The following is a 12,042-nucleotide window of genomic DNA, read 5'->3' on the forward strand; positions in this document are numbered from 1 at the left end:
GGCACTCATTTTTTGATCCAAGTGGTAGTAGTCAACATGTTAGGAAGGGACATGTCCATGTTTCCATATCAAATGTGTGTGCTTTCTGGATCCAAGGAAGCATCTGTTTTGGTTTCAATAAGATATAAAGTTCAGGAAAAAAAGAAAAATATATATTAGGTTAGAGTACTTATAAAAAGAAAAAGAAAGTTATTTGAGGAACTGACAAAGTACGATGTCACATCAGCCATTTTTGAGTATTCAAAGTTTCCACAAGTCAAGCCATGTTAAGTATAACATGCTTTGAAAAGTCTAGTGAGGCACATTGACTGGATTTCAGAGTATTATTTTAAGCTCTAATTTTAAAATCATTATGTTCAGATAAGGTCCACTGTCATCATGAACACAGCCAAGTCCTCTGCAATGTAAATACACTTAGCTTTTATTACAAGGTTATTTTACCTGGAGTTATTAATGTTTCTGTCCTAAATGTTGTTAATATGACCTTACTGGGACACTATTGAGTCGGACCCACACTGATGATAGGTCAGCAAATTCAGTGCTTAGATTCTCTCTCCCTTCAGAGTCATTACCTAGTTGGCAAAAGGACATCACATCAGACTGAAAAAGTTCCAACACACATATATCCTGTTTTAGAATCAGATGTCATTCTCCCATTACAGGAAACCCAGGATTATATGCTTTGATTTATTTAATAAAATGCATATACTGAATATTATGTGTATGGCCAGTATTAAAGGGAATAAAATGCACACATGAATTAGTTGGATGTGCTACACTTTAACATTACATCTATTGACATAATAAAGGCTGTAAATGATTACTTGTGGAAATCAATATAGATTTTATTTGAAGTGAATAAAGTGTTCTTTATGATCTTGAAAAAAAGATTAAGACAATTCCAGACAAAATTCACTCTTATAAAATAATTATCTATGTAAACTGTTCCCAACTATAATGTTATATTACAATTTTATAAAGAATGAAAACATCAGTCCATTAATTACAAGACTCTTAAACACTGACAGGATTGCATGATTAAGGACCAATGACTATCATAAGATGGAGGATGCCTAAGCAACTTAGAAATTTTTTCTACCAACCTCAGTTTTTCTATCATATTAACACAGAATACCACAAAGACTTCAAAACCAACTTTTAACATGTTGTTGTCAGATGCCATCAAGTCAGCTCCAACTCATAGCGACCCTAACTTAGCATAACTACTGTATCTCAGAATTCTGTTGTTGTTTTTGTTGTTGTTATTTGCCATCGAGTTAGCCTCGACTCCTAGCAACCCCTCCTTGGGTTTCTGAGGCAGTTATCACTACAGAAGTAGGATTGCCCAACCTTCCTTCCGAGGAGTGGCTGGTGGGTTTGAACCTCCAGCCTCCTGGTTAGTAGTCAAGTGTCTTAGGCACTATGCTACCAGAGCTCTGTTAGAAAGTATTATTTAAATCACAATGAAAACAATACCAGATATGATATGCAACATAGCTTTGGAGTCAGTTAATAAAAATGTATACTAGGAAACCAGGAAGTTGTTGCCTGTCATGTTTTAGATGAGGCACATACTGATTTGAGTTCAGGAATATACAAAAATTTCTAAAATACATTAAGTCTCATGTTTTTGATGTTTGAAGTTTGATGTTGTTTGAAGACATATATCTTTACACTCTATATACAATTTCATGAAAATATTTATTCAAAGTGATCTTCTAGCACTTAACACAAAAGCAATAAGGTTATCAAAACAATTCCATGAAGCACAAAAGAGAATATTCAAATGGCCCAAGAGAATATTCAAATGGCCAAAAAGCATACAAAAGGATGTTCATTAGTCATTCTTATTCCATTGTAGCAAAATTTATTCTATCTCATAGCAGAAATATAGAACAGAAGAAAATTGTGCTATAGAGTTTCCAAGGCTGTAAATCTCTGTGGAAGGAGACCACTACATCTTTCTCCCATGGAGTGGCTGGTCGGTTCAAACTGTCAATCATTCAGTTAGCAGCCAAGTGTTTAACCAATGGACTATCAATGCTCCTTCATCAGCCATTAGGGAGATGCAAATAGAAACTATAATGGAATACCATCTTATCCTTTATGAGCATGGCAGTGGGAAAAATGAAAATCAATAAATGTTGAAGGTTTAGTGAAACAGGAACCCTTCAATCACTGCTGATGGAAATAGTGAATCTGTTGGTAATGTACAATAAAATGGTAGAATGTCAAAAACATTTAAGTAATTCCTCAAAGTTGAACACTGAACTACCGTATGACCCAGCAATATCAATGCCAGCTATATAACTAAGAGATAAGACAGTTATATGCACTGTTAGATAGACAGAGATAAGTATCGATTTGGGGTTAAGAAAAGTGCAATGTACCAAATATGAGTGATCGATATAATGGTATTGAGGAAGAGAAAGACATAGAGAGGTACGTGGGAAGTACAGACAACAAAGATGAACCCTTTTGCACATATAGAACAGCGTTGTCAGTGAACGATAGATGGGTGGACAGGATGAACTATTAGGTACATCTATAAAGTGGGGAGTGTACCCAAGAACATGTATAGGGTTGGCAGACAATGGTCCTATAACTTTATGTGTATGATCTGAATTCCCCAGTGTATAGTAGAGCTGACAAGGGGCAAGGTTGTAGTCCCTTCTTGGTCACAGCCAGCTACCTAGAGGGTCTGAGTAGTTGAACCTGTGGGCTTGCACAGTCGCAGAGGGCATCAAGCTCAATTGGCATAATATACTACACAAAACATTGTTCCACCTCCTACTGTGGCGAGTAGCGACTGGGATCTTAAAATCTTGCAAGCTGCCTTCTAGATGCAACTATGGGTCTCCCCTTATCCAGAGCAAAGAAGAATGAATATAATCAAAAATTCATGGAAACAATTAGTCCTAGTGACTGGTACACCATTCGATCTGCAGCCTATATGACTATGAGCCCAGAAGAACTAGATGGTACCCAGCTAGTAATGTCAACCTCTCGGAAGAGGATCTATGAAGGAGATCCTGGATAGAGAGGGAGAAGGATGTGTAACAAAACTCAAAATCATTTGGAAAAAATAAAGGGGGGTGGGGCACATTTGCTGGTCTGATAGAGCCTGGTGAAACCTCTGAGACTATTGTCCCAAGCTGCCCTTCAGGTCTGGAATTGAACCCATGCCTGTGGCTTCCAGACAAACAATAGACAGGCATATGAGTTGAACATTTACCTGAGGTAGATATACTCCTTGGAGAGAACAAGCATGGGAGAAAGAAGGGCTGCTTATGCACAGGGAGACAGCTCAGGGTGCAGGAGAGCATGGAGAGATGGACACAGGGAAGAGGTAACTATCAGGAGGAAGTAAGAGGGGAAATGTTGCATTGTGGTAAATTGTGGTCAATGTCATGATACAAAGTGTATGTGAACTACTATATGGAAAGTGTATATGCTCTGTAAATTTTCACCAAAACCACAGTAATAATAATAATAATAAAGAACAGTTACATGTACATCAATGTTCACAGCAGCACTATTCACAATAGTCAAAAGGTGAAACAACTGAAACATCCATCAACAGGTAAATGCATAAATGAAACATGGTACATGATACAATGACATACTTACTCAGTTATAAAAAACTGATACTATGTTGTATGGACTTTGGAATTGTAGTTGAACATGAATGAATCTTAAAATTATGCTAAGTCAACTGTAAAAGAACAGATACTGTATGATCTAATTTACATGAAATAAGCAAATGTTTAGAAACAAAAATTTATGGTTACCTGAAGTTGGAGAAGAGAGGGGAAAAGGGGAGTATTTGCTTATGGAACAGTGAGCATATGTTAATGGTGCTTCAACAACAATTTGGAAAAGGACAACAACCATGGTTAACTTGAGGAATGTGATCAATGTCAGAGTTACACATGTAGAAATTGTTAGAAAAAAAATTCCAGAAAGGTCTATGCTGAGAATGGTATCATAACAAATTGAAATTGTCATTACAAGTAAACCCCTTGCATCTCTAACCTGTAAAAGAGGCCAATGTTGAGGAAGTATAAACAATGGGTTTTCTTCATGTATGATGCATCCTCACTTGTGCCAAAATCTGAGCACCGTATATGCCAACATACATACACAAGGAATAACGTTTTCTTTCAAAAAATGAAAACAGGTAACAGAGATCACTGGGAAAAGAGTGTTCACACAGCAGACTGAGCAGAAAACACAGCTCCTTAGATATGATTCACACACTGTATACAGAAGACAAAACTACTTGTCTTATGAGTCAATTTTGTCTAACAGAGTAGCTCTGTCTCAAAAGATGTAGAAAAAAATACCTTGGCCGAGGAGCTGAAATCTCAGAATTTTTTTTTTTTTTTAACATTCACAAACTCAAAAAAAAGTGATGTTTGACCTGTGTTACCGAATTCTCCAAAACCATCTATTCTTGCCTATGTTATTTTCCTTGTCTAACAGTCAGTGGCCAACAATCCTAAAAACTACTCTGTTGGAGATATAATATTGATAACAACTGTAAGTTGTTTCAAAGTTCCCTTTGAGTGACCACCACTTGCAAGAATGTAACTGAAAAGACAGAAAAGGTAATGTGTATATAAACAACACCAGCCGGAAAAAGCACAATCCCAAACAGTCTACAGCCTTAGGTTTAGTATGGAGCTAACACCAACTCTAACTGTAGTCCTTGACAAATTAACTCCTACAATCAACATGGGTGATTTACTCATTGCCTATTGAATAACCCTGAAACCTTAGTAATAAAACCCCAAAAAATCTTCTGCTTTTCTTTTAAAAATGACTGCATTATTCAATTACCCAATAAAACTGGATCTAGATACTTAGGCATTCCTTAGCTATTAACTAGAAGAGAATATATATTTCTCTGAAGAATTCTAATATCTCATTAAGTGCTAATTGTTGTTGTTGTTGTTGTTATGTGCCATCGACTCAGACCCGACTCATAGCGACCCCACCTTGGGTTTCCGAGGCAGTATCACTTCGGAAGTAGATTGCCCTATCTTCCTTCCGAGGAGTGGCTGGTGGGTTTGAACCGCCAGCCTTCTGGTTAGCAGTCAAGTGCCTTAGGCATTATGCTACCAGAGCTCTCATTAAGTGCTAATAGTTGGACATAATCAGAATTTGTATTATAGCAAAACAAATACATTTTAAGGTAAGTAACACAATGCTTTATCTTCATTGTGCAATCCTTCTGACTTCTACTACCCAAGCTGTGTACTTCTCTCAGTTATTGATAAGTAAATACTCACTGATTTCAAGTGATGAGTATGCCAGGATCAGATCACTTACCATGGCTACATCAGGCACTAGGGTGCTGTAAAAAGTGGTCACCTGAAGCAAATTTTCAAGAAAAAGAAGCCAGTACTATTCCAAATGTTTTAATTACTTAGCTTGTTGTTGTTGTTGTTATGTGCTGTCAAGTCCGACCCGACTCATAGCAACCCCACCTTGGGTTTCCGAGGCAGTATCACTACGGAAGTAGATTGCCCTATCTTCCTTCCAAGGAGTGGCTGGTGGGTTTGAACCGCCAACCTTCTGTTTAGCAGTCAAGTGCCTTAGGCACTACACTACCAGGGCTTCTAATTATTTAGCATATCTGTGAATTCAGTACCACAATTTCCTTGGTATATAGGAAGGTTTTTCATCACATTCCCATTTCTCTGTGATTAAGATGGTATGAACTATGTTAGCATAGATCTTAGCTTGACTTCTTAATCTTCATGGTCATTAGTTCCTTTATCTATAAAAGGTTATTGACCAGCACTAGTCAGTGCACAAAGTTCCAAGCTAAGAACCAAAAACAAGATATCATTTTATCATATGAACTAAATAGAAAATTATTTAATGGAGTTCTAAGTTCAAGGGCAGAAAAATCCCACTCTGAGTTCCACAAAACCAAGGGTCACCAAAAAAAATATATATATATATATACACAGTACCTTGCAGTTTAATTGCTGTATTTTATTTTTAGCTAATATTAATGCAGCAAAAAGGAGACAAAATTCTCACAAACACTCTACACAGTATTACAGGATGCAATGCAGGAAAAAAGTGACTTAAGAAGGATCAACATATCCTAGGGTCTTGGTGGACGCATTCCTGGGGGAGGTGGACCTAGAAAGAGAAAAAAAAAAAAAACACTAATTCCATGAGACTATTAGAAAAAGAGCATATTTGTATTCAGGGCTTGGCTGCCACCACTAGCCACACTAGAACTGAGCAATCCAAAGCACACTAGTGCACCCGCTCACCTCTAATTCCTGGTGGAGGGGGTCTCATTCCTGGAGGGGGCATGCCTATTGGGGTCCCTCGAGTTGGAGGAAGGCCAATTGGTGGGCCCATTGGTGGTCTCATACCAGGTGGAGGAGCCATAATGCCTGTAAAAGGAAAATGACAGAAATAAAAGCCTGATAAATAAAGTAATCTAAATTAACAGAATTCATCCCAAGATAATTATTAAATAAATGGACCCAGATACCCATTTTCTCTTTGGCTCCTAACTCTGTATCCCACCCCTATCTTAAAAGACAAGATAACCTTTTATTAAAAATCCAGTATTCTAAGATGATCAGGTATGGATGGGTGAATGGGAATACACTCAAGATCATACATAGGTTTGGCAGATGATATTCCTTCATATGTATTTATATATGCTATAAATATGTCCATATGCAGTATAAAGCTAATGAGGCAAAGTTAGGATAACTTCTTAGCCACAATTAAGCATCTTGAGGGAGTGAGTCTCAGGCTGGGGACCATGGTCATGGGGACTGCAAGCTCAACTGTCACAACACAGTATACAAAAATACTGTTCTACATCTTACTTTAGAGAGTAACAACTTGGGTCTTAAAAGATTGTGAGTGGCCATCTAAGGGGCAACAATTAGTCCTTCCTCATCCTGAGCAAAGAAGTGTGAAGGAAATGAAACATGCATGGAAATAGTTCAAAGGACTAATGGACCATGAGAACTTCAGCCTATATGACTCTGAAACCAGAAGAACTATATAGTGCCCAGCTCCAATGCCAACCACTAGGAAAGGGGTCAAAACCGGAGATCCTGATTAGAGTGGGAGAGAAATAATGTAGAGTAAAAATTTAAAATCATAAAAAGACCAGGTTTACTGGTCAGAGAAAGATTGGTGGAATCTCCAAGACTATGACCCTGAGTCACACTTGAGGCCTGTAACTGAACTCAGTACCATACCTTAACTCTCAGCCACACAATAGATGGGCCTCTGAGATGAACAACTACACCAGGGAGATCCACTCTTAGAACAATCAACCATGGGAAATCAGAAGGGCAGCATTTGCATAGGAAGAAAGGTAAGGAGGCAGGAATGCACAGGCAAGAAGGATAAAGGGGAACACAGGGATGAAATGGGAGGAGAAGTGGCACACTACAGGGAATGTAATCAATGTCACAGAACAAAATGTGTATGAACTGTTGAATGTAAATGAATCTGCTCGGTAAAATATCACCCAAATCACAAGTTTCCAACAACAACAACAACAACAACAAAAAAAAAAAAACCAGTATCCATAAAATACAGGAGCATGGCCTTATGCTTCTAGTTAAGTACTTTTCTGGGACTTAATATAGTACCTTCTTAGCAAGAATATCCCTCCTTAGCCCTCATTCCCTCAAAACTCTACAAACTCTCACCACAGACCCAAACCTGTTGCTTAAAAACCAAAATCCACTATTGCTTGTTCAGTCCCTTACCTGGAGGTGGAGTTGCTCTGCCCACAGGTGGGGATGGGGTTCCCCGACCTGGTGGGTACTGTGTTGGGGCTCCAGCAATGCTGGCAGTAGCAGCAACTGCAGCAGCTGCTACAGTGCCTCTTCCCTGGGGAGTCATTACCTGAGAAGGTATGACCAGAAAGACAGTGAAACTGAGGTGTACTTCACATTTTTCAAGAACAGAAAATAAATCGGGCTCATAGCCCATTCAATCCTTAAAGGGTGTATTAATTTTGCACTCATCCTGTTGTTTCTATATTTAAAAAAAAAAAAAAAAAACCTCTTACTACAATGACACAATTGTTCTTTAAACCTAACATGCCCTTTTCTCATCTAATAAATCCTTTTGTGTTTTCTTAACCCTGTTGTTGTGTTGTTGTGTGCCATCAAGTTGGCACCGACTCATGGCGACCCCTCCTTGGGTTTCCGAGGCAGTATCACTACAGAAGTAGGATTGCCCAACCTTCCTTCCGAGGAGTGGCTGGTGGGTTTGAACCGCCAGCCGTCTGGTTAGCAGGCAAGTGCCTTAGCCACTATGCTACCAGAGCTCCCTTCTTAACCCTAGTATATCCATATTTCTCTTTATAACCATAGTGACAAGTTACTAAGGTGACTTTAGATGGTCATTACTCACTCTAAGTAACTAGTTCTGACTCCCTTCCCCCTCCCCCAGTGCCATCTGTAGCATATACCGTTTGTACAATATACAATGTAGACTCAGGATTTTAAAATTTTTTGGTTTTAGACTCTAGGTACTTCCTTACAATAAAATAAAACTTCTTCCTTGTTCCTCACCTGTTGTGATGGCCCTCCAACTCCTCGAACAGGTCCTGCTAATCCAGCAGGAGCTTGGGGAATTGGGACACCAGCTGGTATCCCTCTGCCAGCTGCCCTGCCAACTCCAGGACCTCCTGCAGCTCCAGCAAGTGGAACTCGAGCAATGCCAGTCTGAAACAAGGAAGTTTACAGCTTGAAATTAACTTCTGTAATGTTATTCATTTACTCTTTTCCGACCCTTTTCCCATTCCACCTATCTCGTACTGGTTCTATAAGCAAAGGAATAATCTCCCCCTCTTTCCTCAAAACCTACTTCTGTACTCAAATGAACCATGGAGGCATCCTGAAAATGCCTAAAATGCACATTTATCATACTGTGAAAACATGTATTTTTATCACCATTTCAAGAGCAAGTATTTCAGAGCTCCTATTCTTATCCAGGTATTACCTAATACAGAAAATAATTCTTCAGAAAACTCATAAACTTCTATATACAAAGAACTAAGAACTAACATCAAATGCTAATTTAATCAACAAATATGTACTATAGCGTGCTTCTCTTATGCCCTGATGTAGCAGATACCTCCAATAAAGTAATGTTCTTCACATGTGAAAATTCTATCCTGTACTACATCTTACTTACATCTTTGGGGGGTGGCCCTTCTACAGTCATGGAAACCAAGTTCTCCCCACGCAGCAACACCAGACCCAAAACTCGCTTTTCTTCACGTTCTGGCTGCTTAGCATTCTTTGGCCTATAAATAGAAGTGAATTTTAGTGAGGTAAAATAGGATCTCTCTCCTACCGAAATATTTACATAAAATACACATGCATCATGAAGTGAAAATTAAGATAATAACTGATGCCAAGAAGCTCATTTAAACATAAGAGTTACTGACCTGTGATAAAATTAACGCTTAGACTCAGCTAATGTGCTGAGTACAGCAGGGTAAAAGGTAAACCTCTTTTCCTCCTTAGTCCTTTCCAGAATGTTCCTTTGACATTATACTTCAGTAAAACTAATTTCTTCATTGTAAAAGCAAAGAAAATGTCATGGTAAGCCTTTTAAGGTGGTCTATATGACCTAGTACAAGGACACTGTTAAGGGGAAGGTAGCTAAGCACAGGTGCAAAGCAGATGGTCCAAGAAGCACATGGTGATCATCACCAGGGTAAGGGAATAGACATATCACACAGCTAAATGAGCAGAAGGGGTAGGGGATTGACACAAATCAACACTGAACACAATGATTCAGATAAAACAAAGAGAGTTTCTGTTGAACAAATGCTAGAACTAGCCCCGACTCTTCCAATTACGTCCACATTCCTCAACCATGAGGAAAAATTTTTATTCTCTATTTCAACAAATATGCCTCAGTCTGAAAGACTGCCATAGATACCAGTCTGTCAACAATATATAATTTGGTATTTTGATCATCTTGTACAGTTTGATCATGAATCACTAAATTTTACAAGTTAGAAATAGTTCAGTGGCTGTAAAGACTAACATTGTGAGACCCTGCAACAAACTGGAGATGAGACACAGGGTTTAGATACTTTTTCCCTACCTTTCACGTTTTCCCATCTAATTTCAGTTACCCTCTATAATCCCTTCCTCTTGCTCTGGCCTTAGTTTACCACTGCCTCTGCATGAATGCATTTTACCCAAACAGGTCTTTCTTACTTGATCTTCCTGAACTCATCACAATCACAGAGGATCAAGTTCATATGCTTGTCAAAAGCCTTAAAAGTACCAATGAAGATTCGGCCATCTTGCAGAATACATCTCATTCTATAGTCAATGTGTTGCAGCATCTTACTGCTCTTGCCCACAGTCTGCAAGAAGTAAGATGAAGAGTCAATAATCAACTTGTTCACAGCCTAGTTTTCTAGCCCACTAGATAGCCCACTCCCATACAAACCTCAGACTGATTTCTTTCACTAATAAATCCACCGCCCTTCCTCCAAACCCATTCAATATATTAGTCTACATTTGAATCCAGTTCCCTTCATTCTAATCTCTTTCCTTTCCCAATTCATATCTAAATCTTACCATCCTACAGAACAATTGACCCTATCTCTTTTCTCTCCTCTCCAAGTTGTTATTTTTTCATTTTTGTTTGTACTACTAATAGTATTATTTTATCTCTGTCTAGACTACTTTCCTCTACACTAACTGAACTCTACATTTCTGCATTTTCAAAGTATATTTTCCACATATAACACGCACACATAAATAATGTGCACAGGTGTACAATGTAAACAGGAAACTATCACTTAATGGGCTTTTATGGTTTGCAAAAGAACCATAGAATGGGTGTGTTATTTGCATTAAAATATGGTACACTACTATAATCTGATCTAAAATCTACCTTCAGGATGATACCTTACTACCATAATCATGACCAGAAACTCTCCTGTATTTTCTCAAAGCAAAATAATTTACAATCCTTTTCACTGCCACAGGGAGCTCTGGTGGCACAGTGCCTAAGGCATTTGACTGCTAACTACAAGGCTGGTGGTTCAAACCCATCAGCCACTCCTCAGAAGGAAGGCTGGGCAATCTACTTCCTCAGTGATACCACCTCAGAAACCCAAGGAGGGGTCGCTATGAGGCAGATCCGACTTGACAGCAGTGGGTTTGGTTTAGTTACTGCCACATGATACTATCATATTCATCTACAGTTGTAACGCTAATGCATGAGACTGTATCTCTGTAGATTTATTTCTGATTTTTAACATTCAGAACCCCAAATCAACACATATCTTGGCAAATCATTCTTTTGGACCCTTATAGCAATTTCCCACCCCTCTCTCCTAATTGTCATCTTACCATGACTGCTGTTCCACCAAATCCAATGTCCTCAGGAAAGTTTCTGGATCCTTAAGACCTAGGAGAAGGCTACAGATAAAGGTATAATGCAGCTTCTCCTATAAACAATGCAAGCTGGGCAGAAGCTTCAAACAGTAGATGGAGCCTGCAGAGGAAAGCATGTTCTAGCTGCACTACTATCTACCAAATTTAAAACAGACAAATTTTCATGAAAATCACAAGAGACATATTAAAAATTACTCCTACTCCCATGCTTCCACGATCACCAATGAACCTCTCTACTTCACTATTCCCTCATCTTAACTCCCACATTTCACATTTAATTTTATTTTACTTACCAGTTCTTATGGGAGCTCTGGTGGCATAGTATCTAAGGCATTTGGCTGCTAACCAGAAGGCTGGTTGTTCAAACACACCAGCTACTCCTCAGAAGGAAAGTTGGGCAATCTACTCCCATAGTGATACCACCTTGGAAACCCAAGGAGGGGTCATTATGAGTCAGATCCAACTCTATGGCAGTGAGTTTGGTTTTCATTTATCAATTCGTAAATGTGTCAAAAATAAGCTTCATTTTCTATTTTCAAAATTTATTATTTTCTCTTTCCATACTTATTTATACTAGTGATTCACTCTTTCTCCAAAATAA

At 38.5% G+C, this 12,042-nt stretch overlaps 1 protein-coding gene and 1 non-coding gene across 2 annotated transcripts; both read right to left on the reverse strand.

The window, feature by feature from the left end:
• Positions 1–311: 311 nt before the first annotated feature.
• On the reverse strand, positions 312–385 carry LOC122150882. The gene has a single exon (XR_006163884.1). It is a non-coding gene; the product is annotated as a small nucleolar RNA SNORD107 (small nucleolar RNA).
• A 5,736-nt stretch (positions 386–6,121) lies between these two features.
• On the reverse strand, positions 6,122–10,396 carry SNRPN (small nuclear ribonucleoprotein polypeptide N). Its single transcript, XM_007949891.2, has 6 exons — positions 10,248–10,396; positions 9,208–9,319; positions 8,583–8,735; positions 7,770–7,908; positions 6,297–6,422; positions 6,122–6,159 (listed from the first exon to the last, which is right to left on the reverse strand). Exons 1-6 carry the CDS (start codon positions 10,376–10,378, stop codon positions 6,122–6,124), a joined length of 699 nt encoding a protein of 232 aa, XP_007948082.2. The 5' UTR covers positions 10,379–10,396.
• Between the last annotated feature and the right edge of the window lie 1,646 nt (positions 10,397–12,042).

The sequence above is a fragment of the Orycteropus afer genome, unplaced genomic scaffold, assembly GCF_000298275.1.
Source record: "Orycteropus afer afer isolate SDZICR_OR568_19922 unplaced genomic scaffold, OryAfe1.0 scaffold00256, whole genome shotgun sequence".
In the NCBI taxonomy this organism is placed as follows: Eukaryota; Metazoa; Chordata; class Mammalia; order Tubulidentata; family Orycteropodidae; genus Orycteropus; species Orycteropus afer.

Coding starts and splice junctions, on each gene's coding strand:
- SNRPN (XM_007949891.2), bottom strand. CDS start 10,378: ATGCTGCAACACATTGACTATAGAATGAGATGTATTCTGCAAGATGGC. Junction 8,736..9,207: donor AAGGGCCACCCCCCAAAGAT/GTAAGTAAGATG, acceptor TCCTTGTTTCAG/ACTGGCATTGCTCGAGTTCC. Junction 6,423..7,769: donor CAGAGCAACTCCACCTCCAG/GTAAGGGACTGA, acceptor TTCCTTTTACAG/GCATTATGGCTCCTCCACCT.